The sequence below is a fragment of the Microcaecilia unicolor genome, chromosome 7 (genome assembly GCF_901765095.1).
Source record: "Microcaecilia unicolor chromosome 7, aMicUni1.1, whole genome shotgun sequence".
In the NCBI taxonomy this organism is placed as follows: Eukaryota; Metazoa; Chordata; class Amphibia; order Gymnophiona; family Siphonopidae; genus Microcaecilia; species Microcaecilia unicolor.
In genome coordinates this window covers 165,060,581-165,087,840 of record NC_044037.1, presented here as the reverse complement: position 1 = coordinate 165,087,840, position 27,260 = coordinate 165,060,581, and the positions used below count along the sequence as shown (strand labels likewise).

Below are 27,260 nucleotides of genomic sequence, written 5' to 3'. Positions count from 1 at the left end.
GATGCATGTGGGAAAGAAGAACCCAAATTATAGCTACGTAATGCAAAGGTTCCACATTAGGTTTAATAAGGAAAGGAATGGAAAACAAAAATAAAGACATTATAATGCCTTTGTATTGCTCCATGGTGCAACCTTGAATATTGTGTGCAATTCTGGTCACCGCATCTCAAAAAAGATATAGTGGAGTTAGAAAAGGTTCAGAGAAGGGTGACAAAAATGATAACGGGGATGGGAAGACTTGCCTATAAGAAAAGGCTAAAGCGGCTAGGGCTCTTCAGCTTGGAGAAAAGACATGAGGGGAGATATGACAGAGGTCTATAAAATAATGAGTGTAATGGAAAAGGTAGACATGAATTGCTTGTTTACTTTTTCCAAAAATACTAGGACTACGGGGCACGCAATGAAGCTACAAAGTAGTAAATTTAAAACGAATCGGAGAAAATATTTCTTCATTCAACATCTAATTAAACTCTGGAATTTGATGCCAGAGACTGTAGTAAAAGCAGTTAGCTTAGCGGGGTTTAAAAAAGGTTTGGATAACTTCCTAAAAGAAAAGGCCATAGACCACTATAAAAATGAACTTGGGGAAAATCCACTGCAATTTCTAGGATAAGCAGCATAAAATGTATTATACTGTGTTGGGATTTTGCCAGGTACTTGTAACCTGGATTGGCCACTGTTGGAAACATGGTGCTGGGCTTCATGGACCTTTGGTCTGTCCTAGTATGGTAATAATGTACTTAATTAGGGGAAGGACGAAGGGGAATTTGTTGATCAAAACATGTAAAAAGAGGGGCATACAACTTGTGTTGCCTTTCAAATTTACACTTGTATTTTGAAATGTATTGGGTAGAACACAGTTAGCTCAAAAGAGACAAGGGGATAAACTGAAAAAAAAAGTTTAAAATTCACAGTGCATTACAGAGCTAACACACCCTCATTTACTAAGCCACTCTAGCAGCTGCTGCGCAGCAATGCCGACAGCCTATTCAAAGTGAATGGGCTGTGTCGACATTAGCGAACGGCTTAGTAAAACTGTGGACAGTAACACAGTAGATGACGACAGATAATAGACCTGTACGGTCCATCCAGTCTGCCCAACAAGATAAACATTACATATGGTATGTGATACTTCATAATGTATACCTGGTCTTGATTTGTCCTTACCGTTTTCAGGGCATAGACCACAGAAGTCTGCCCAGAATTGTCCTTGTTCTCCAACTTCTGAAACTGAAGCTGAATCTGTCCAGCCACAATCAGAGCACAAACTGTAAAAGTTTGCCCAATACTAGCTTTGCTTCCCAATTACTGGTGTTGCTTCCTAATCTCTGCTAAGCGTCTTTGGATCCAATCCTTCTAAACAGGATTCCTTTCCTTCTTAGAGTATACACGTTGAACCTTGTAGGTCTGGTATAAACTTGGCCCAAACTTATGCAAATAAAGAAGCACACTCTATTCTAAAGCCATGGAAAAGTTTAAAAGTCACGGGGCCCTCTGGAAATCATACAGGCCAAGATAATTGTATCAAAGTTCAAGATCCAACTGTGAACATTCATAACTTTACAAAAAAAAAAAAAAGTCAAACTTTTGTTAAAACCCACACAAGACTGGGGCTCCCTCTCCTTTCCTCCCCTAGTGAGTCAGTTGTTTCCTCACAGGCTGATATAATAAAACGCCAGAGGCTTTTCCGCATGCGCACGGCTTAGCATAGGGATCCCTATGTTCAGATGAGTTTTGTGAACGAGCTATGTGCAGAGACTCAGGTTAATACGACACTTCCAGGACACTGTGGAGGCGAGTAATCAAAATGGTTTATTAAATGAAAGTTAAAAAGACTCGATATGACTGCTTCAGGAGTCTGTTTGTTGTGTAAGCCAATGAATGGAACACCATAAGGCTGCCTTATCGTTTCTTCCTTAGCACCACTGTGGTTGTTTTCTGTTCCAGTTTTGATTGTTTTTTTTTTAAGCTTATTCTTGGCGCGTTCATCTGTCATTAGCCTTTTGTAAAGGCTTGATTTGACTGTCTTACTTATGGTGTTCCATTCATTGGCTTACACAACAAACAGACTCCTGAAGCAGGCGATTTTTTGCTGAAACACAGCTCCGTGTCCAGTCTTTTTAACTTTCATTTAATAAAGCATTTTGATTACTCGCCTCCACGGTGTCTTGGAAGTGTCGTGTTGAACTCGCTACTTTTTTGCTGTTCTTTTACTGTTTCCACGTAGAGGATCTAATTTCTCCACTCAAAGACTCAGGTTGACATCAGTGTACAGCTCATTTAATTCCCATGATAATGAAAGTATTAGTATTAATACAGCAGCCTAATGGTTAGTGCAATGCACTGAGATTTTGGGGAACCTGGTTCAATTCCTACTGCAGCTCCTTGTGACTCTGGGCAAGTCACTTAACCCTCCATTGCCCCATGTAAGCCGCATTGAGCCTGCCATGAGTGGGAAAGCGCGGGGTACAAATGTAACAAAAAAAAAAAATATGGACAGAGAAAATATCTGTATATAATATGTAAACTACTTTGGTTGTACCACAGAAAGTTAGTATACCAAATGCATAGCTCATACTCATTAAAACCAGATGCAAAGAAGTATGCAAAAGGCCTGAAGCCTGAGCACAATCATATGAAAGGAACTGCCTCTACTTCCCTGTCATATTTTGTAGTTCCTTTTCTTACGATGTTTTATTTTGATTGCAAACCACTTTGATCTGCTAGTTAGCAAATGCGGCATAGCAAATATGAATAAGCTCTAAACTACTAGTGAGGATTTGCAGCCCATTTATCTTCTTTGCTGTGAGCATGAAGCACCTGCAGCTTTCCTCTGCTGTTTTTTTTTTTTTTTTTAAGGGAATGGGTTTTAAAAAACACAAAAGGGTAAGGGATGAGGAACTGAGGAGAAGGTGTGCTGGAACAATCAGTAAAGTGCTGGACTGCTGACATTATAGTACAGTACAGTACAATACAATACGGTTTCTGTACAGCATATTTACTGTTTATGCATGAAAGAGCATTCCACACATGAACATAATGTATGTGCATTATAACCCTATGTACAGCTATAATTTTCCCAATACCAACAATATATATGTGCAGAATAACAGTCCAGCACATGCACACATGTGCTATGATTTTTTGTGTCTGTGTATAAAATATAGCTGCTGCTACCACAGACCCACAGACACATGTTTCTGATCTGCTCTCATGAAAGCTCACAATTTTTTTGCACACAACTTATTTGGTTACTACTTTAAGGAGAAACGTTTTTTTTATGCGTATATTAGGAAATCATTCTGCACTGGCCCTTCAATTTGAATCTGCTCTCCTGCTTATTTCTCGTAAAAATTAGGTAACAAAGCGGGTGAGACTTTCCACTTGTAAAGTTGGGTGTTTGCCTGTTGCTGAAACACTGTATTGTAAAACATACTAGGACCCAGTTTGGCTGAAAAGAGAGATATCAATTCAAATAATTATTACTGATATTCAAAATATTTAATTGCATTAAGTGATATCCTTACCCTACCAACTTGGCATTAAAACCAAGCCTCTAGTTAAAGATACAGTTTAAATTTTTGCCCAAAAAGGTAGACAGTCTACTACTACTAACTAACATTTCTAAAGCGCTACTAGGGTTACGCAGCACTGTACAATTTAAACATAGAAGGACAGTCCCTGCTCAAAGAGCTTACAGTCTCCGGTACTCACCTACGGTCCTCAGATTTAGGGATGGGGTTGGTGCAACGCTGGCTGTTGTACTTTGCCACATATTCACATTGCTTGAAGGGGGCAGTCTTGTCCTCCAAAACGTGTCGGATGCAGAAGGCGTAGCCGTTAAGTCGCCGCTGCTTGCAGAGTTTTGGGCTATAGGAGCACAAGGGCTTATTATCAACCTCAGAGAAGTGTATGTGTTTGCCTTCATACATCACGTGACTCGATTCCTTGTGAACATCAGCTGAAGGGATAACAACAACAATTAAGGAACCAAAAAAACTTCCTCTTCTTCTGTGTGACTTTTTGTCTTTTTGGTTTTCACATCGTTCCTAGTTCAGCCTCCATGGTGTTACCTGATTTTAAACCTCATGCACCATATCAGGGTTGGAAAAAGAGCCCCCCGCCAGAGGATGTTCTTGTCATGGAATGCCAAGGAGTCGAGCAGGAGCAGATTGTCTACGAAGAAATAAATCAGAAGGTCTAATTAGTAAAGACTAGTCACTTAGTTGGTTTATCATTTATTTAGAGGAAAAGTTATCAAGATGTATTACCTGTCCTTTAACAATGTGTTAATGGGCACTAACATGGGTTATATTACTGTATCGCAGCGATAACCAAGTTACCACAGAGTCCACGTTAATGAGATGCAAAACATGCAAATGCATGTAAAGCGGTTCATTACTATGTAAATTCTATAACACAACTTTCAAGTTGTGTCATAGAAGGAAAACTAACTTAGGCCCTCAAAGTCATGGCCTGATGCTCCTGGCCACATCTTAAACGGCCAAAGTGCTATCCTCTCACCCATCCCCAATTTGAATCCTCACCCCCAATGACTCCCCTCCCAACACCTCCAGGGGGCTACCACTACATACCTAGTATTCTAGCAAGTCCAAGGACAGGATTGATCCTCAGTCGCTTCTGCCCTTGTCATCTACCAATAAGGTGCTCCCAGTGGTAGTCTTGCAGTACAACTGTTAGGGATCATATTTCCATATAAGGAAATATGACCTATAACAGGGGTGCCATATTCTGCCCGATAGCCAAATTAAAAATAACCCTTAGAAATCAAAAATCACACGTGAAAAGGGAGGGCTCTCATATGTAATCTCCACGTCATCTATGCAGCCATATTTTGTTGCTGCAATATGGACTCACTTTTTAGTATAATCACAGATACTAATGGAACAATGCAACAATATAAAACTCTCAATGCTGTTCATATATTCAAAATCATAGTACAGAAGCCTAGGGAGAGGTTCAAGCTATCTTACCCCAGCCCTCCCCTCCCCCCCCCCCCCCCCCCAACAGAGTGGACACTCCTTAACTTTCTTTCCCTTTCTCTCTGTCATACTATTGTGATACTGGGACAGACCAAAGGTCCATCAAGCCCAGGATTCTGTTTCCAACAGTGGCCAATCCAGGTCACAAATACCTGGCAAGATCCCAAAAAAGTATAAAACATTTTATGCTGCATATATCAGAAATAGTGGATTTTCCCCAAGTCCAATTTATTAATGGTCTATGGACTTTTCCTTTAGGAAGCCATCCAAACCTTTTTAAACTCTGTCCTCCAAGGTCTTTCTTTACCCCCAGCTCTCTCTATCCCTCTCTCATCCCCCTCAGCACACACACCTATAGCTTTCTCTTTGTGAGCTCCCAGGTCTCCCCTCTCCCTCCAGCTTGTTCTCCTCATCCAATAGGGCATACATCCTAAGCCTACTTCTTCATCTCCTCCCTGCATCAATCAGTACAAGAAGAGGAGCGCAGCTGCAAATCAGGGTGCCATCCTTTCCCTCTGCCATCCTGGCTCTAATTGCTGACTTGAACCACGCAGACCACCAAATAGTCCCATGGTTCAAATTCAGCAGCTGGATACAGGAAGCAGAAGAGGAAGAGAATGTTTCCAACATGCAGCCAATCAGCAGAGAGAGAGAGGGCGGAAACCAGGTGAGTCACCTCTGCCTCCTTACCCCTTTATAGAATTCTGCAAGGCAAGCACAGACCTCTAAACAAGAGGGCAATTCTGCCTAAATTCTGCATTGTGCCGTAGCACAGAATTCCCTCAGGAGCAGGTCACAGCAAAGTGCAGAAAAGCTGCTCCACTACGTCTGTTCCACTCTTTAGCATATGCATCTTTTGCCACAGAGGCAGGAGGGACTGCAGGACACACAGAAACTATTCTTTCATTGGCATCCACATTGCCAACCAAGAGAGAAAGAGGGAGCAGCACCATGACTTTCAGCAAGGTCATGCCAGGTAGGCAACCCAGATCTATTTGCCAACCAAGAGAGAAAGAGGGAGCAGCACCATGACTTTCAGCAAGGTCATGCCAGGTAGGCAACCCAGATCTATTTGTCACTGACCCAGAGACTTTTTTGAAACTTGCTACCTTTTTCCTATTGCAGCTGAGTAGAAGTAGAACTCCCCAGCCCCAACACTGTATTTATTTTAAGGAAACTACCACTGGCTTTTGCCCAGCAAACTGTGAATGATCTGAGTTGAGGAAGAACAGGTGAATGCTAAATGAGGGGTAAAATTAGGAGAAATTGGTGGGAGGATACAAGCAGCTTTCCCTCTAAAATAAGCATTGGTGTGACCATGCAGCATTATACAAGTGGTCCCACATGCCACATTTCATCCCTCCTAAACCCTAGAAAAGCTGAAGATGCAGAAGCCCCTCTCCATCTGTGCCACCTCAGTGAACCTATATGTTGATCTTAGAACCCTGGGCTTAGGTTCTATATTGTGCAAGATGCAATTTGAGTTGCAGATGTTATGGTGTAAATGGCAGAGAAGTGACCTTGTGGTCAGTTTTAGCAGTATATAAGGGCCTATGTGCCTTTAGGGAAAGGGAACAGGACTTGATATACTGTGGCTATTTTGCAACTACATTCAAAGCAGTTTACATAATATATACAGGTACTTATTTATACCTGGGGCAATGGAGGGTTAAGTGACTTGCCCAGAGTCACAAGGAGCTGAAGAGGGAATCGAACCCAGTTCTCCAGGATCAAAGTTTGCTGCACCAACCACCAGGATACTCCTCCATTCCATTTTATAAAATACGCTTTCAGCACTATTCCCAATAGCATACAAAATTCTCTTGGAGTAGGTATAAATTTGTGCAAAAGGTGTACATATGTGTATGTGCTGATGCATATTTTATAAAATACATGTATGCATTGAAATGCTGCCCAAACTGTGCTCCAGGAATGCCTACACACAGACCCCTGGGAATCTATATATCATGCCGAGATTTCCGTACGGAAATCGAAGGCTATGCCACAACAATGCACATAATTTAATTAGTTAACAAGCTAATCAGTTTTGATAATTGAATGTTAACAATCAATCAGCACTGTCATTCATTAGAATTTACGCACACCACTCCCTAAGCGTATTCTATAACGCTGTGCGCATAAAATGTAAGTCGCATAGTTGAAAAGTGACATGGTTATGGGTGGGTGTATCTAAAATCTATGTATGTTGTTATAGAATACACCCGCTCCGTCAGCATTCACACCAGGGTTTACTTGGCATAATTGACCACAACTAAATTTAATCATGTGGACCGGCGCTCGGCATATTCTAGAAGCTGCGTAGAAATTTAGGCCTATTCTATAATGTACGCCTAAATTAAAGTGTACTTACTACACCTAAGCAAATTTCATTTTGGTGCCAAATTTTTAAGCGTGATATATAGAATATAGTCCAGATTGTGTAAAAGTACGAGTATCTTACAGTGTGACTGTTTTTCTTTCTATATGTGTATACTGGCATTCTGTTTTCCCAAGTAGAGAGCAAGCTTCACAAACAGAAGGGGTCTTTACTAAAGCTTAGCTCGAGTTATCTGCAGCAGGGCCCATAGGAATAAAATGGGCCCTGCTGCAGATAACTTGAGCTAAGCTTTAGTAAAAGACCCCCCAGAAAAAGCTTTATAAAATTATCCCCCTAAAACACAATATATACAAAACAACTATCAAACAAAATCAAAACATAAAAAACATACACAAAACTGTACTCTACAATTAAAAGATCCATTAAAATAATCCAAAAAAACTTCATGCCCTTACCAACAGAAAAAAAAAAAAAAAAGGATCTCTTAAAATGTTAGGAAGGAAAATTCCAAAGTAAGCCTGTAACATTAACCAGGTCAAAAAATAAGATTTGAAACTTAAAGAAGTCTTTATTAGACAATAAGAAACAATATTAATTCATAAAGAAACAATAACAATCAAGCAATAATAAACTGCTTGAAAATGAAATAAAACATTAACTACTACTACTACTATTTAGCATTTCTATAGCGCTACAAGGCGTACGCAGCGCTGCACAAACATAGAAGAAAGACAGTCCCTGCTCAAAGAGCTTACAATCTAATAGACAAAAAATAAAGTAAGCAAATCAAATCAATTAATGTGTACAGGAAGGAGGAGAGGAGGGTAGGTGGAGACGAGTGGTTACGAGTCAAAAGCAATGTTAAAGAGGTGGGCTTTCAGTCTAGATTTAGAGATGGCCAAGGATGGGGCAAAACGTAGGGGCTCAGGAAGTTTATTCCAGGCGTAGGGTGCAGTGAGACAGAAGGCGCGAAGTCTGGAGTTGGCAGTAGTGGAGAAGGGAACAGATAAGAAGGATTTATCCATGGAGCGGAGTGCACAGGAAGGGGTGTAAGGAAGGACGAGTGTGGAGAGATACTGGGGAGCAGCAGAGTGAGTACATTTATAGGTTAGTAGAAGAAGTTTGAACAGGATACGAAAATGGATATGGAGCCAGTGAAGCGACTTGAGGAGAGGGGTAGTATGAGTAAAGCGACCCTGGCGGAAGACGAGACGGGCAGCAGAGTTTTGAACCGATTGGAGAGGGGAGAGGTGACTAAGTGGGAGGCCAGCAAGCAGATTGCAGTAGTCTAAACGAGAGGTGACAAGGGTGTGGATGAGGGTTTTGGTAGAGTGCTCGGAAAGAAAGGGGCGGATTTTACGGATGTTGTAAAGAAAGAAACGACAGTTCATGGCGATCTGCTGGATATGATCAGAGAAGGAGAGAGAAGAGTCAAAGATGACCCCAAGGTTTCGAGCTGAGGAGACAGGGAGAATGAAAGAGCCATCAACAGAAATAGAAAACGGGGGGGGGGGGGGGGGGGGGGGGGGGGGGGAGTGGGGAGGTGAAATACGATACAATGCACATATGCAAAACTTCTTTTTTTTTTTTTTACCATTATGAAACAAAACCCAAACCCCTCCCCCAAAATTAAAAACAAATCCCCACCCACCACCCAATAATTCCCATAAACTATTGCACTTAAAAAGAACAATGGGAAATAAAAGGCTCCTAAACCTTCTCCCATTTAGATAAGGTTTTACCACGAATAGCCCTCAATCTCTCCATTTCACAAACATACCACAACTTATTCAACTATTTAATCAAAGAAGGGATCAAAAATAAGATTTGAGTGTCTATCAAAAGCTAAAATAAAGAGCCACTCTTTAAACTTTTTTCTAAGTAACAACGTATTCAGTTAATAATTTCCTACCTAAGAAGTACTTAGAAGATCCCAAAGAATAGATGTATTGAGTGTCACTCACTCCTGGGGATAAGCAGTGGCTTTACTCAAGCCTAACTAGATTATGGACGTTTCCTCTAGACCAGACATAGCAATGGTTATGGAGAAGGGAACTTACACCTAAAGCTGAAATTGATAAATCAGCACAGGATAGGGGACTATGGACAAGAAGGGTCACAACCAACAAAGGAAAAAACTGGTAAAACAGGCAAAGCAGAATTCGTGGCACTGGAAAGAAATACAATTCATCGCTGGGTGCTAGTGCTGATGTAAGGAGGCCTCTATACAGAAAGGAACAGTATAGTAAAACTATGTAAAACACCGCTACATCAGAAAAAAACACATCTGGGATCACAACCTAACAAAACTGTGGAGAATGAAGTTAGGATCACCCAGACCACTCCAATTCCCACCAATTATACAAAAAGGTCAATGAAAAAAAACTATAGACATTTTAGTGAAGGAGAAAAGGACAAAAATGGCACTATTGACAGACAGAAGTGTTCAGGCCTCCTGAGAAAGCCTCTGAGAAAGTTTGTAGAATCATTTACTGTCCTAGTTTGCGCTGGAAGACCCTTCCTTGACTGCTTTATGCTTTGAACAATGCACCCAAAAGTAGCACTATCACTAACGGTCAACCATCAGATTATTTTCCTTTGTTTAAGGGTATGTGACAGGGCTATCCTCTGCCTCCACCCCTCCCCCTACTTTTAATTTTGTGCCTTGAATCTCTAGCTAGCTTGGGGGCGTTTTACCAAATGACGGTAAAAGGGGCCTTGCGATGACACTGGCGCACATAAGGGATTTGCCGCACAGTAAGACCCCCTTTTACAGCCGCTGGTAAAAGGTGTGTTTTTCCTCCAGAAAGAAATGGCTGGGCACTAAGCCAAGGCATTGGCACATGCCCATTTCCTGGGAGAGCCCTTAGGAGGCACTAGGATACAACCCCTACGCTAGAAAATACAAAAATATTTTCTAGCACCGTAATCGCCATGTGCCAGAAGCTGGAACTACCATCGAGCTCCTGAGTAGGCCCGGCAGTAGAGCCAATTTGGCACTCGGCGACACGGCGGTACAGCTACCGCTGCTCCGTAAAAGGGTCCCTAAGTTATGCAATCAGAGCTCATTAAAGGAAATGGAATACTGGTTATAACGGTCAAAATAAGTTCTTAAGAAGGCAATGTCCAAAGTTTTATCAACATTTGGGGCTAGATTCAGTAAATTGCGCCCAGCACTCTTCTATAAAGGACACTCTGGGATGATCACGCTTTATAGAGTAGCATTGGGCGCGAGGACTTACACTAAGTGTAAATCCTGGTGCATAAGTTGAGTGTGCATCCGCGGTATTCTAATAGTGGTGCAATTTTCCAGAACACTCCGATCATGTCCCTACTATGGAAATGCCCCCTTTACAGTTGTGTGCAAATACATTTAGGCACTATCCAATAACTGGGTGCATAAGTGCATTTCTACGCAAATCTGCCATTTCAGTCCCATTTCGGCAACCTTGCATCCGTTAGAACGCGCCATATCTACAATTCCCCCAGTTAATGCATATAGGACTAGATTCTATATATCACAACTAAAAATTAGGCACCGAAATGAAATTTGCTTAAGAGTATTCTATAAAGTATGCCTTAATTTAGGCATGCTTTATAGAATAAGCCTAAATTCCCACAAGGTTTATAGAATATGCTGAGCTCCCATCCACATGACTAAATTTAGCTGCTGGCAGTTACACCAAGTAAAACCTTGTGTAACTGCCCAAAGTTGGGCAGGCAACTTTGGACATGGATCACAGATTCACACAAACTAAATTAGCAGATAATAATTATTGGCATTAACAAGCACTTAACTGGCAGAAATTGAGTTGAATGTGGATCTGCCCCATGCCCCATTCCATAACATGCGCGTCTAAATTTTATACTGTGCAACTCCACAGGCAAGTGTGGCTATGGAAGCGAAAGTGGCATGCCCAGGATTTAAGTGTGATGTAATAGAACACCTGAATATGCACATATAATTGCCATCAGTTGGGCACGAGCATTTACACCAGCCTCTGGCAGGTGTAAATGCTCGTATTAAAAAGTTAAGCATGAAATGCGCACTAAGCTAGTACTCTATAAAGACCACTCCACGCAAGTGCCCTTTACAGAATACTAGCTTAGCACGGATCATCCAAGTATCTAACTTGAGGTGCCATTTACTGAATTCTCTCCTATATACACAGAGTTGCACAGACCTCAGCACACTCTTCAGTTAAAGAAATTGGAAGACTGGGCATCCAAATGACAGATGAATTTAATGTGGACAAATGCGAGGTGATGCACACTGGAAAGAATAATCCGAATCATAGTTGCCTGATGCTAGGGTCCACCTTGGGGGTCAGCAACCAAGAAAAAGATCTAGGTATCGTTGTGGATAATACACTGAAATTGTCTGCTCAGTGTGTGGTGGTGGCCAAACAAGCAAACTGGATACTAGGAATTATTAGGAAAGGGGTGGTGAGTAAAACCGAAAATACTATAATGCCTTTCTATTGCTCCATGGTGCAACCACAACTTGAGTATTGTGTTCAGTTCTGGTCACCGTATCTTAAAAAAAGATACAGTGGAATTAGAAAAGGTTCAAAGAAGAGCGACAAAAATGATAAAGGGGATGGAATTCCTCTCATATGAGGACAGGCCAAAGAGGTTAGGGCTCTTCAGCTTGGAAAAGAGACAGATGAGAGGAGATATGATGAAGGTCCTCAAAATCCTGAGTGGTGTAGAATGAGTAGAAGTAAAGCGATTTTTTACTTGTTCCAAAAGTACAAAGACCAGGGGACACTTGAGGAAGTTAAATGGAAATACTTTTCAAACAAATAGGAAGAAATATTTTTTCACTCAACGAATAGTTAAACTCAGGAACTCTTTACCGGAGGAGGTGGTAACAGCGGTTAGCATACCTAGGTTTTAAAAGGTTTGGACAAATTCCTGGAGGAAAAGTCCATAGTCTGCTACTGAGACAGACTTGGGGAAACAACTGCTTGCCCCAGGATTGGTAGCATAGAATATTGCTGCTAATTGGGTTTCTGCCAGGTACTTGTGACCTGGCTTGGCCACTGTTTGGAAAACAGAATACTGGGCTAGATGGACTACTGGTCTGACCCAGTATGGCTACTCTTACATTCTTATGTCACCAACTGTGAGGTTAAGGAGGAGTTGCTACCACTGTAAAATGATGGGCAGTGCTCTGAATCGCAGAAATTTAGATAACATACAAATATTTAGGCATGGATACACATTTGGCTTTCAAAATATGCACATCTAATACGAATAACGTGTGTACATGTAATGCTCCTCCTAATGCCGATTAAATACTGTGTGCAGAAATTGTGCCTACTGCCAACATATGTCTGAATGCATGTTTTGCACGGTAACCGGTGTACTCGCCCATGTTTGCGCACACTTTTTGTACGCTAGTTATTTGCATACAATTTGTTTACTGCATCAGGCATAGCACTTTTTTGGCGCATGGCTCTATTGAAGCTATACGTCTGTCTTTCCTTCTGAGATGGCATCACACTGGTAAAGCATGAATCTCTCAATCTCAAAATCGAGAGATACTGCCCAGAGAGAAAAGCAAACAAAAGTATTCAATCAAGTTTCAGTTGTTAGCATTTTATGCAGTGCTTCCAAAACTATTTGCAGCCATGACCCCATTTCAGGGGATTGCAACAAGAATACGAACCTTACCTACAAGAATACGAACCTTACCTGCCATGCCACTTCATCAGACTTGCATGTATTGTGAGTTGTGAAGCTGCCATCGTCCCCTGACTCCTGTCAAAACTGGAAAAGGTACAGCGAAGGGCGACGAAAATGATAGTGGGGATGGGACGACTTTCCTATGAAGAGAGGCTGAGAAGGCTAGGGCTTTTCAGCTTGGAGAAGAGACGGCTGAGGGGAGATATGATAGAAGTGTATAAAATAATGAGTGGAATGGATCGGGTGGATGTGAAGCGACTGTTCACGCTATCCAAAAATACTAGGACTAGAGGGCATGAGTTGAAGCTACAGTGTGGTAAATTTAAAACGAATCGGAGAAAATTTTTCTTCACCCAACGTGTAATTAGACTCTGGAATTCATTGCCGGAGAACGTGGTACGGGCGGTTAGCTTGACGGAGTTTAAAAGGGGTTAGATAGATTCCTAAAGGACAAGTCCATAGACCGCTATTAAATGGACTTGGAAAAATTCCGCATTTTTAGGTATAACTTGTCTGGAATGTTTTTACGTTTGGGGAGCGTGCCAGGTGCCCTTGACCTGGATTGGCCACTGTCGGTGACAGGATGCTGGGCTAGATGGACCTTTGGTCTTTCCCAGTATGGCACTACTTATGTACTTATGTACTTATGTGTAAGCTGAGTTATACCACCTCTGCACAGGCCAATGGCACATTTCTTTTTAAAGCTGCTATGTACGGTTGTGACCTCAAATGCAGATTCTATGAACCTATTTTTTTTGGTGGGGAGGGAGGGGGGTCCACAACCGACAGTTTGGAGTGAGAAGGTTTTGGCTCTCTGCTGACTGAAGGACTGGTATGTGTCAACAGCCACAGGTACAAACTTGGCATCCAGTACCAAACTACCAACACAAATGAAAATATTGACTTCCCTCTGTCAGTAGAGATAAATTGGAAGGGTATCAATTCAGGCTACTGTCCATGAATCACCAACCTGGTTGAGTCAAAGGAACATGGTTTTGGCTCAACTCTCTCCATCAGCACAAGAGGAAAATAAACTCTTGCAAATGGGACGAGAACTCAAAAGGCCGAGGGAATCAATTCACAGAATTTTTGTCAGAAGAATTCTTAGCAACACTAGTGGCAAATAAAAGTTTTACTTTTAGCTACTGAAGACCTAAAAGCTAAAATAAATAAAAGGTTCAGCCTAAGATAAGGATCCAAATTGCTCTGAATTCAATAGTAAAAAAAAGGTAATGAAATTCTGCAAAGACACAAAGGAGGAATATATACCAAAATGGCAATTGCAAGGGGTTCTGAGAAGGATCATAATAAAATATTATGATAGTATAATTTAGTAAGCCTTAATAAGTTTCCTGCAGTGTCCACAGATTTCGAATGATCCAACCTGAACCTTCATAGGACCAATTTTTAGGCCAAACCATAAATGAAGACTTACGGTTTTACTGACAGTGAGATGAATGCTATAACAAAACAAAAATGCAAAAATAATTTGCTCAAAGGAGTGCCTTCCCTCTGAAACAGTAAATTGTTAATAATAAATTGAAATTACCACCAACTTATGAAGAAACAGAAGAATTTTGCTACTTGGACTGCTTGAGCAGGCCCCCTGGCCTCTGATCCCTATATAAGGCAACAGCAGTGAAAACATTCCACTGCGGACCATGGGAGAAGCCTTTTGTGTGGCACTATTTAAAAGAAAAAAAAATGTAAATAATTTACAAGAACATGTACACAGTCCTATAAGAGCATCTTTGTACACATGTAGTTACAGTTATTACTATAATGTTTTTCTTAAACTCTTATGTAGAAATGCCTGCGTAAAGGTTTTGAAATTTTCTGTTTAGCTACTGTATTCCCACCACTATGAGGTACAACAAGCCATGGAGTTGCTATGCTGAATCATCAACACTCAGGCAAGGATCACGATCACACGTGAAGAATATCACAGCTTATAGGAAGACTCGAGGAAAAATGTTGTATTTCCACCTCTACTGTCTATTTTGTATCCAACAAACTTGGGCGCAAATTTTTAGAAGCTAGGAAAATGTTGCTCCTTCCCACACTTCTTTACTCCTTTTATTATTACAATTTTGCTGAATATTTTCTTTAGCTTTATTCATATTTTGCTCTTTTTGTAAATAACTTTTATATTTTTTGGCTTCACTGAACTTGAGGCACCTGGTATTTTCCAAGTCCTAATCACAGCTGTAGCCTCAAAAGATTTCACAATAAAAAATATAATGCAACATGGACACATTAATAAAACCTAGAAGAGCAAAAAAGAGACCATGAACAGAATTAAGAAAGGAAATAATAAGAGTCAAAAAACTACGGGGTCCTTTTACTACGGCACACTAAAGGATTTAGCATGTGATAAATGCTATGAAGCCTACAGGTATAAAATGGGCTTCTTAGGGGTCCTTTTTAGAGCATGACACGGGGACGGGGAACCACAGTAACCGCGGGGATGGGGACAGAGCTCGCGGGGATGGGGACAGATCCCATGGGGACGGGGTGGGGATGGAGACAGGGGACAAACTTTGTCCCCATGTCCTTTTCTACTGTGAAGCCTGTTAATGAACTGGACTGTTATTTATGTTTAAGTGATGCCTACGAAGATATTTTGACTTTTTTTGGAAAAACAAGCAAACATACTGACTACAACTAGCAAAATTTGCATAAGGGATCCTATACATCCTGCTACCAGCGCATCTTGTAAGAAGACAACTTCTATTCCAGGAAGGACTGTGGAAGACAGGAGAGCTAGACTGAATCCCAAGATTGTTGATGACGTCTTATTTATCCACAGATTGAAAAACCATAACAGTGCTTTAGAGGGCATATTTTTCCCCTCTAGGGCATATAGAATCGGTTGTATTTTATACCCCTGAACATTTTAACAGTGTGAATTAGGATTCTTTGGTGTAGTAGAAATCACCTATTGTTGAAGTTGGAAGGGTAGAGGGTGGTGATGGGATGGAGGGTTATTATAGCTGCTCATTGTTATTATTGTTCTCTATTTGTAATTTATACACAACAGTTGCACAGCATATTGTTCCTTTTTATACTTTAATAAAAAGATTTAAATATAAAATCATAAGTGTTCAAGGTTTCTGCAGATGAAGACAGAGCCCACGGGGGTGGGGGCAGAACCTGCGGGGGTGGGGATGGAGACAGGGCCTGCGGGGACGGGGCGGGGACAGAGACAAACTTTGTCCCCATGTCATTCTCTAGTCCTTTTACTAAGGTGTGCTAACAGATTTAGCGTGCGCTAAATTATGAGACACCCATTATATTTCTATGAGCATCTTATCATTTGGCATGTACCTCAGGTAAAAGGACCACTTAGCGAGTTAAATTCATTAGTGCACCTGAGTAAAAGGACTCCTATAATATTGGTACAATATTCAGTCCTGAATATGCCAATTACTCAGCAAAGCGCCAGCTCTTAAGCGTCACCAACCAATTCCTATAGAATCTGTAAAGACTTATTTCCAATAACAGACATTAGAAATCAAGCCTAGGAGAGGATTGTGTCTGGTTGTGCGAGTGGAAGAATGTCTGGTGCGGCTGATTTGAGTGGGGGGTGCAATTACATTTATAAAAAGTAAACTTTGGAGGGTTTTGGGGGACACGCACTTCACCTCATTGAGCTCAGATGATGCCGTTGGGATAGAGTCACCGGGAGAGCGGAGTGGAGTTCATACTATATGTGTTAATTCTTTTGTTCACTCATATTATTGTCATGTGCAATCATACTCCTGCATCTTTCTGCTGGCATATGTGCTGTGTATGTTCCTTTCCCCTCAATAAAGATATAGTAAAAAAAAAAAAATCAAGCGTACAACATCCTAGAAAAGCGTGTGTTTTCCAGTGTCAATCTGAAGCTTCTTATTCCCTCAGGAACACAAGTGTCAGCCTTGCACGTGCAACAGATGCTTGAGCCCCCCCCAGCACTGAACAAACTCCTTCACTGTATCCAGGGATAGAGAAATGGCTCCTAAGCCAAGAAACCACACTCCTATTCATTATAATATTCTGTTCAACTGATATAGTTCATAGATCACATTTATTTGATATATCGCAAATCAATAACACATAATGCAGTTAATAGTTTACTATCAATCAATCAGTGCATGGCACTCATAAGTTGCTTTAAACCTCACAGTTTAGGACAAAAAGCACGCAGAAGCAGTCTGAAACTAGAAATGTGAGAACACTGAGGTGCTGGTGTGAAATTATTATTATTAGCAGCGCTACCAGATGTCTCAATGCTACACGAATAACTTCAATTTTTGAGCAAAGAGATTCGTTTTCTACCAAAAACAGTTTCCTCTTTCTCCTACAGGCCTCAACAGAATGGTACCTTAAGTCAGTGGTATAGCCAAAGGTGACCCACCCAGTAGCAGTGCACTTTTGCTGCAGCTGGCAGGGATCCACAATCCCCACCAGCTGAAGACCTCCTCAAAGGCACCCAGAACTCCATCCAGTGCAACTCAGCAGTCAGCTGCAGGTTTCCTGTGCTGTCATGCTCAGTTTTCGTGCACGTAAGAAAACTGATCATGCACCGGGTGCCAGTGGCTCAGCAAAGCAGCTGCTGACTGCCAAACTATGCTGGAGGGAGCTCTGGGCACCTTTGAGGACACAGGTGGTGGGACATGGGTATCCCTGCCAGCTCAGGTATTTAATATTTTAAATTAAGTTGGGGTGAGGGCAGAGAGCGGGTGCAGGCTGCACACATGACACTGTGCTCACACATTTTGCCAGTAGGCCCACCCAAAATTTAAGGTCTGGCTATGCCACTGCCATAAGTACTTTACAAAACTAACTAATGACTTTTTCCCACTCACTCCCCCCCCCCCCCCCCTTTTTAAGCTCTCTTCTCAGGCTTCTCTAGCCTACAATCCTCTTAGGTCAGGGGGTCACATTCCACAAGCCAGTACATGCTCCTGGACTCCAGCTACCTGGGTTACCCTCATGCAGTTGGAAAGTATCCCTCCCCAAGGAGGCTCAGGAATCATAACATGACAAACCAATGTAAAAGCTTATTAAAAATATTCTTGCAAACTTAAAAAAAAACAGGCTTCAGGTATACTACCATCTCCATCCTGGACCAGATAAAGATCTCCTGGGCAGGAACAGCTGGAACTTACCCTGTACAGAAATACTGTCTGCAACTCTCTCAGCTCCCAATTATTAGCAGCTCTATCCATGGTGAGGATGGAACTGGGAGACTTATTTTAGACACATAGTTAAAAGATGTAACGCCACAGAAACCGGTGCCCTACACCACTGCATTCAAGAGCACCAAAATGTGCTTAAACATCACATGGTTTCTTTTTAGGCTATTTTCTTTCTAAACACTGTTCTGTATACCCAGGCTTCCCAAGACAAACCAAGTCTCTACGTTGCGGGTGTCCTAAATAAAAGTAACTTTCACTCCATGCCAGACCACCCTGCGACAGTAACAATAGTTCACACGTGCCCACCCCCACCCGATTTCATCGCAATAGCTTTTTTTTTTCCTTTGAAGGGGGTGGCTGCACAAGATCTATACAATTCTTCCCCTATGGATGAATGAACAAGCTTCACAGTTCTTTCCTTGCAAACTCCAGGACAGGGTCAGGAAGGAAGGGACTCGGGAGGAGGGAGGGGACCTGCGTGCCTGCAGCAGCAGTGCCACTATCCGGGGCGAGGGAGGGCCCCACACAAAACGAACCGAGGGGCTCCGAAAGTTCCACCACACACCAATGAGGAGAAGAGGGACTTCCCCGGGAGCCTCGTACCCAACCCAATACCCTAACAGAGAAGTAGAGCTAAGTGGCTATAGTGTAGCTCTGGCCCCGGCCTGGGAAGGAGCAGCTCCCAGGAGCCGAAGGATGCTCTGCGCGGGTCAGATCCCTTTACAACACCCTAAATATTCCCAACGGCAGCCACATGGACTTGTCTTAAACACCGGAGCTCCCAGCCGGACTCAGTGGGGTCCCCGGCCCTCGCCTCCACCAATAAACCCGAAAATGCAGCCCCCAGGCCACCTTTCCCGCTAGGAGTCCGGAATACATCCCGCCTCCCCTTCTTTCCCGACCCGACACACCTTCACAATATCCCCGATCCCCAATAAACCCCCGTTCCCTCCCGGGCCCGGTGGGCCGCTCCGATCCCCGACCTGGAGTAGCTGCTGAGACCGCCCGTGTCGCGCGCCTGGCCGGGCCGGGCGCGCCACTCGAGGCCGAGGCTGTAGGCCTGCGCTCCGCTTACCTCTTTCGCTGTACGTGTGTGTGCGTTTTTTTTCCCTCTCTCTCCCCCCTCGGCTTCGGCCGGCTGGCAGATCGCAGTTTCCTCCCCAGCGAACGGGCGGCTGACGCTCCCTCTCTCAGCTCCGGGATCTCCTCTTGCCGCGGGAAAAGCCTGAGCCCCGGGTATCATAAATAATAATAACGATTGAGAAGGGGGAAAGGGGGGATCGGCGATGGTAAAGGGAATCCCTGAATATATTCCCCGGCAAAGAAGGCAGGGCTGCAGAGAGACGCTCGCAGCCTCCCACAGCACCACTACAGGCACTGAGAGGACATAACACCAGAGAGCCGCGAAACGACAACTCTCCTACCATCTTGGAGGGAGAAGCACCAACAAGCACCAAAAAAAAGGAGCCATCCTGAACCACATCCTTTGCCTGGCACAGGATTCTCTCCGAAGCTTTCTGTCTTCTTGGGGGAAGATTTCTAACAGTCCTTTCCCTTTTTTTCTCTCTCTCTGCAGAGGTGGGAGGGATGGGAAAGGGGAGGAAAATCTTAAAGGTGATTTTCTGGTAAGTTTGTTTTTCTCTCAACTTTTTTTTTTGGTATAATTTATTTTTTTCCTCACACACCATTGCTTGATTTTCCATTAAATGGAGACTTGAGGTTTCTGTGCGAGATGTGAAAATGACTGTTCTCTCAGGTATATTGGAATTGGAAATTATAGTGGGATGAGAAGTCTGTAAGAAATATCTTGTGTCTATATATTTACACCTAGTAAAGTACTATATATTGTGTAATAGGTTAACTATATATAGATGCGTGTGTGAAACACACATGCAGCGTATGTATCTATGGAGGTATAGATAAATAGATATAATTAAAGATGACAGACTGTTTTCAGACTCTAGTGGTCCTGTATAGTTTAAAGAATATGAATTATGAAATAAACACACTGCTGTCATATTTAGTGAAAAAAAAAATGAAAAAGTGAGGTAGTTTATTAAGGAGCATGACTTGATATCCAGAATGGATGTACCATAATACTTTTCACAAAATTCTTTTCATGTAGTTTACTTTTGACTAGATGATTATACTGCCTGTTTATTCAGGAATCCTTGCTTATGCCTCAGAAACAGCTTTCAAAGGTGATCTTCTTTCTGTAAGGGCAGAATCTGATGGCAACAGTTTGTAAAGTGGCTGTTGCTTGTTTGAATAAAAGCATTCTTAAGTATTTTTTTGGTATATTTGTGATTTTTTTAAATCTGCATTTTCAGTGACTTTGATCAGATTGCATCCCTATCTACTTAGGTGGGGTCCCTAGTGTTTTATTCCCAGTAAACAGAGATGTTAATTCCTGAGGCAGCTTCTGTGTAAATTCTGCGTCAAGTTATGAAATGGTGCTGCACAGTTTTTTTAAGAGTGTATAGCAATTTGTGGCATAGTTGCATATGTTAGTATATTCAATATTGATTATTATAATCAATTTCTAAATATTTTGTGAAAAGAAAATAATAGTTGCTGAACCTTATCTGTGAATGCTTGGCTTCTCTTTTGTTTTCCTTCCTTTTGTCCATTTGATTTTTCTCTCTTTTTTTTATTTTTTTTTATTTTCAATTCCTTTTTCTTATGTGTTTTTTTTACCTTTCCATCTTATACTACCTGTCTTCTACTGTTTTTTGCCCTTTCTGAAAGGGGCTCATTACACTTCTCCTTCTAATCTTGCCCTCCTATTTATAAGCCTTCTCTTGTCCTTTGCTCTCATTATGTCTGCTCTCCATCCTCAGTCCTGTCTCTTGTTCTTCACTCCCGCCACTGTGTGGCTCTGTTTGTTAAAGTCAGAAGCCCTGCAGCATCGCTTTCCTGAAAAGCAGAACCTAATGGCTGAGCCCTGGTTATACTGAAGATAGGAATCGATGTGAATTTGCTTTATTTTATTTTCAGTAGTAGCTCAAGGTGAGTTAGATTTGTTAGAACCTCTTAAAGATTGTTAAAGTCTGCACTAACCTTCAAATGAATGTGCATTAACATAATAACACAGTAGATGATGACAGGAAAAACCTGAAGTTAATTAGTATATGTTAAAATACCATAGCAAACATTAAAAAATCACTGTGATACAAACATTTATATATTTGAAAGATATTACTATGAAAACAAACCTTTTCCAGAGAAGGGTAAGCGGTAGAATTAGAGGACATTAATTGAATTGCGGGGGGAGGGGGGATCAACTTAGGCGTAATGTTAGGAAGTACTTTTACATGGAGAGGGTGGTGGATTCCTGGAATGCCATCTTGCTGGAGGTGGTAAAGATGAAAATGGTTATGAAATTAAGAATGTGTGGGCTAAGCACAAAGGAATTCCTATATGGAAAGAGAATGGAATCAAAACAACTTAGCAGTGTTTAAGCGGCAAATCTAGTTGTTGGAAAGTAAGGCTAGTTCCGGGCAGACTTCTATGGCTAGATAGATATGGTTGGACTGGAGTGGGCTTCAACATCATCTCCAGTGCTGTGTAGACTTCTATGGTCTGTGCACTAAAAATGTCAAGGACAGCTCAAGATCAAGTATACATATGTTATCATATACTAGGAGTTTATCTTCTTGGACATTATTTTATTTTATTTTTTTGTTAGCACACATCCTTATAGAGCAACTGCAAGAGTGGGTGTTTAGGAGAGAGTGGCTGCTCTGTGTGCAGGGAAGGAGCACTAGGAGACAGCGGCTGTATACAGGCAGAAGTAACTGCATCTGTTCGGACAGAGAGGGAGTGGTAGAAGTGTTGGGTGAACAGCAATGGCTTTTTTTTAACTTTATTGATTTTAAAGCAACATAATATTTATAAAAACATATAACAGCATATAATATGGAACAGTGAAGAAAAAAAACCCATATACAGGTCAGCAATGGCTTTTTGTGCAAAGTGGAAGGTGGTGATAACGAGGGCGAGAGAGTTGGCTTTCTTGGCATTTGTGTGAGTGGGTGGGGATGAGATCAGAAAATGGTAGTTGTCGGGGGGGGGGGGGGGAGAGTGATAGCTGTGGGGAAGCAAGGCACCCAAGGGACAGATATGATTGAGGTCTACAAAATCCTGAGTGGTGTAGGATGAGTAGAAGTAAATCAATTTTTTTACTCATTCCAAAAGAACAAAGACTAGGGGACACTCAAGGAAGTTGCATGGAAATACTTTTAAAACAAATAGGAGGAAATATTTTTTCACACAATGAATAGTTAAGCTCTGGAACTCTTTTCCAGAGGATGTGGTAACAGTGGTTAGCATATCTGAGTTTAAAAAAGGTTTGGACAACTTCCTGGAGGAAACGTCCATAGTTTGCTATTGAGACAGACATGGGACGCAACTACTTGCCCCAGGATTGGTAGCATAGAGTGTTGCTACTAATTGGGTTTCTGCCAGGTACTTGTGACCTGGCTTGGCCACTGTTTGGAAACAGGATATTGGGCTAGATGGACCATTGGTTTGACCCAGGTTGGCTATTCTTATGATCTTATGAGATGGAAGCAATTTTGAAGGGGGCAGGAGAGAGTGGCTGTGCTTGAGGGCGAGTAAACAGTTGTGCTAAGCAGTGAGACAGAATTATGTGACATTGAAAGGACCAAGAACAAGCCCAGGAGAGGTGCTGCTGTTGGGACCATTTGCCTCGATTTTGTGCGTGGAGATGAATTCTGCTACAGTGGAATTGTGGGACACAAACCCCTAATATAAGTCAACCTATGTCATTGCCCCTTAAACCAGTGGTTCACAAACCTGGTCCTGGAGGCACCCCAGCCGGTCAGGTTTTCAGGATATCCACAATGAAAATTCATTCCAAATAGTTGGGTTGATTGAACTGATTTCCTAGTTAACATATAATTAATAGTAATTATTCATAACCCAAGTTGACTCATCCTTTTCTTTTTAATCTTGACCAAATTACATTCCACTAATATAATAAATTACTCCAAATTTATATTGCCAAAACATTTAAAACAATTTTTTAAATTAATTTTTTTTATATATTATTTAAAGTGCTCAGTACATCTCTATAACTCCACTCTGGGATATTACGGTATCCTGATGAAAATCATTGCACCTTCAACACTGATTATTTTTCATGCATGTTTCTCTATAATAAACTTCATTTTATGTGCGCGCTTTCGATGTTTTTCTCTTTCTTGAGGAGAGGTTAAGACGGCTAGGACTCTTTAGCCTGGAGAAAAGGCGGCTGAGGGGTGATATGATAGAGCTCTACAAAATAATGAGTGGGGTAGAGCGGACAGATATGAAACGTTTGTTTACGCTTTCTAACAATAATAGAACCAGGGGACACAAGATGAAATTAGAATGTGGTAGGTTTAAAACAAATCGGGCGGTTAGCTTGACGGAGTTTAAAAAGGGGTTAGATAGATTCCTAAAGGACAAGTCCATAGACCGCTATTAAATGGACTTGGAAAAATTCCGCATTTTTAGGTATAACTTGTCTGGAATGTTTTTACGTTTGGGGAGCGTGCCAGGTGCCCTTGACCTGGATTGGCCACTGTCGGTGACAGGATGCTGGGCTAGATGGACCTTTGGTCTTTCCCAGTATGGCACTACTTATGTACTTATGTACTCAGCGAGTGGTTAGACTCTGGAACTCATTGCCGGAGAAGGTAGTGACAGCAGCTGGCCTTGCTGAGTTTAAAGGGGGTCTGGACAAATTCCTAAAGGAAAAGTCCATTGATCGTTATTAAATTTTGGGTTTTTGCCAGGTTCTTGGGGCCTGGATTGGCCACTGTCGGAGACAGAGTGCTGGGCTTGATGGACCTTTGGTCTTTTCCCAGCGTGGCAGTACTTATGTACTTATCCCAGAGAAAAAAAGACATCAAAAGTGCACATCATAAAGATAAGTAAAATGAAGTTTATTACAGAGAAATATACATGAAAAGTAATCATAGGTTGAAGGTGCAATAATTTTCATCAGGATACCATAATATCCCAGAGTGGAGTTACAGGGATGTACTGAGCACCTTAAATAATATTAATAAAAAAATAATTTTAAAAGAACTGTTTTAAAAAATTGTTTTTGGCAATATAAGTTTGGAGTGGTTTATTATATCAATGGAAGTAATTTGGTCATCATGATTATAAAAGATTAAAAAGAAAGGAATCAACTTGGAATATAAACAGTGAATATTCATGAGGGAGATTTGCTTGCACTGCCTTCACTGCATGCAGATCTCTCTCGTGAATATTCATTGTGGATATCCTGAAAACCTGACTGGCTGGGGTGCCTCCAGGACCAGGTTTGGGAACCACTGCCACAGACAAATGGTAAAATGTAATAGCAATGGTAGGAGAATGTGTAGATGTCTGTTATGTTGCAAAAGTTGGTTAATCACCAGTGGGCTGTATTGCTCAAGGCATGTTGACATTCATGCCTCTATAACTGTCTGGCAAGATCCTGAGAACAGATTATTCCATGCTGCTCACTCCCAGGAATAAGCAATTACTTTTCCAAGTCTGTTTGGCTAATAATAGTTTATGGACTTTTCCTAAAGAAATTTAGGGGCCCTTTAATTAATCTTCTGTTTGCTACTCTTTAGTATGTCAAAATGCCCCATTATATCTTCAGGTTTACAGAGGTTTGTTTCAGTTCTTTGGACTCATCACCATTAAATACAATTTCTGGTAGAGGTATCTCCCCTACATCTTCCTCAGTAAAGACCAAAGCAAAAAATTAATTTAGTCTCTCCGCTATAGCCTTGTCTTCCCTGAGTGCCCTTCTTACCCCTTGGTCATCCAGCAATCCAACTGATTCTTTTTTTTTTTTTTTTTATTTGAAAGAAATTTTTTATTTAATCTCATTATTCATAAGTACAATCACAATATCAATTACCCACTATGCAACAAGCCTTAGTGAACTGTACAATAATATCAACTATTGAAAACTTAATGAATTTTACTCCCCTCCCTCCCCCCCATCTTCACGTAATGGCTGAATACACTGTGTAATAGTGGCATTAGTCCATAAACACTCTAGATGATTCCATTCCTCCGCCTTTGGTTCAAATCTGCCCTTTCGTCTGTCCGTCAGTTGTTCAAGTCCCATTATGGTGCGGAGTCTTGTTTTCCACTCCACGACTGTAGGACCCACTTTCTTTTTCCAGTGGGCTGCAATTTCCAGCTTCGCAGCTGATAAACATAGTCTTTTAATCCGCTTCTGCCACTTCTTGCCTCTTTTATTCCCCCACCCTAATAGGCACCATTTAGGTTCCCCTACAAACTGTGTCCCCAGAATAGAGGTCATGCACATAGTTATATCGTCCCAGAAAGAACGAATAAGTGGGCATGACCACCACACATGCATAAAATTGCCCAGGTCCTTATCACAACGCCAACATCTGTCTGAGGCACTAGCATACATCAATTTTACCCTGTCTGGTGTATAGTACCACCTGCTTAAAACTTTGTAGGCATTTTCCTTTATTAGTACACACGTGGATGCCTTTTTTACCTCTATACAAACCCTTTCCCATTCTTTCACACTCATTTCACAGTTCAAATCTTTCTCCCATGCTTTCATATAGGCTAATTTAGTCAATGTACTACCTCTAATATAATTGTACAATTTGGAAATGCCCCTCTTCCCTACCTCAAGAGTAATCCATATGTTCTCTAATGGCTCCCTTCCCCTCTGGTCCCCCTGTAGCCACCCCTGTCTACTCATATAGTGTTTAACCTGTAGATAAGCATAGTTATCCGACGCTCGTAGGGCAAACTTCCTTTTTAGTGTCTCAAATGTTTTTAATGAACCATCCGACATCAGATCTCGAAATCTCCTCAGACCTTTTTTATACCATTCATGAAAAGTTCCCCCCTCTTCGCCCGCTGGGAACTCTACTTCATGGATTATATGCGCCAATGTAGATGTTTTAACTCCTTTTTTAAATTTTCGTTTCAATACCTCCCAAGTATGTAGCAAATGTCCTATAAAAGGATTATCAGTTCCCCCACGTGGGCCATACATCCTTCCAGATCCCCACAAGCCCCTTTCCAAATTACACCCAGGCACCAGTTGCTGCTCTAATACAGCCACTGGCGCCCCCTCCCCCTTACTCCATTCCGCCACCTGTTTCATTTGTGCTGCCTGATAATACCAGGTGATGTTGGGCATCCCTCTCCCTCCTTCTTCCACTCCCCTCCACATGATTCGCTTAGATAGTCTCGCCCTTCTTTCTCCCCAAGCAAAATTTGACATTTCAGACTGTAATCTGCTCAGGGTTCCCGAGGGGACTTCCAATGGTAACGTTTGGAATAGGAATAACAACCTAGGAAGTACGTTCATCTTAATGACCGCAATCCTGCCCCACCATGAAAGCATCCCATTTTTCCATCTGCTTAAGTCATTTCTTAGTTCTCTAATCAAGGGAATATAGTTAAGCCCGTATAAGGATTCTAGGTTCCTGGGGAGCCTAACCCCTAAATATCGAAAATTCTCCTTGGCATGCTTAAAAGAAAATCTGGTTAATGTGCTTCTCAGATCTAAGGTGGTGCACTTTATTCCCAGCACTTCAGACTTATCATAGTTAACTTTAAAACCGGAAAAAGCTCCGAACGCCTTCAGCTCCCGACAGATATTTTGCAAGGACTCCTCTGGGCGACTCACATAAAAGAGAATGTCGTCGGCAAATAATGCCAATTTGTGCTCTCGGTCTCCCACCTTGATCCCCTGAATGCTAACCGTTTCCCTAATCCGCTGCGCAAGCGGCTCAATTGCCAATGCAAACAGCAGAGGTGACAGGGGGCAACCCTGCCTTGTACCCCGCTGTACCTGAAACTGGTCCGAATATCCCCCATTAACTTTTATACGGGCTTTTGGTGTTGCATATAGCCCCTTCATCCATGTCAATACCTTTGGGCCAAATCCCATACATTCCAACACCTCCCACAGGTACTGCCATTCAACCCGGTCAAAGGCCTTTTCTGCATCTGTTGTTAAGAGTACAAAATCTC

At 41.8% G+C, this 27,260-nt stretch overlaps 1 protein-coding gene across 1 annotated transcript in view; it reads right to left on the bottom strand.

Annotated features, from left to right (window-relative positions):
* The window catches only part of INO80D (INO80 complex subunit D), a 111,268-nt gene extending 91,197 nt beyond the window's left edge, over positions 1-20,071 (bottom strand). Inside the window, 3 exon segments of the mRNA XM_030210299.1 lie at positions 3,715-3,961; positions 4,074-4,176; positions 19,291-20,071. Coding sequence (XP_030066159.1) covers positions 3,715-3,932 — 218 coding nt within the window. The 5' untranslated portion in view covers positions 3,933-3,961; positions 4,074-4,176; positions 19,291-20,071.
* Positions 20,072-27,260: the final 7,189 nt, after the last annotated feature.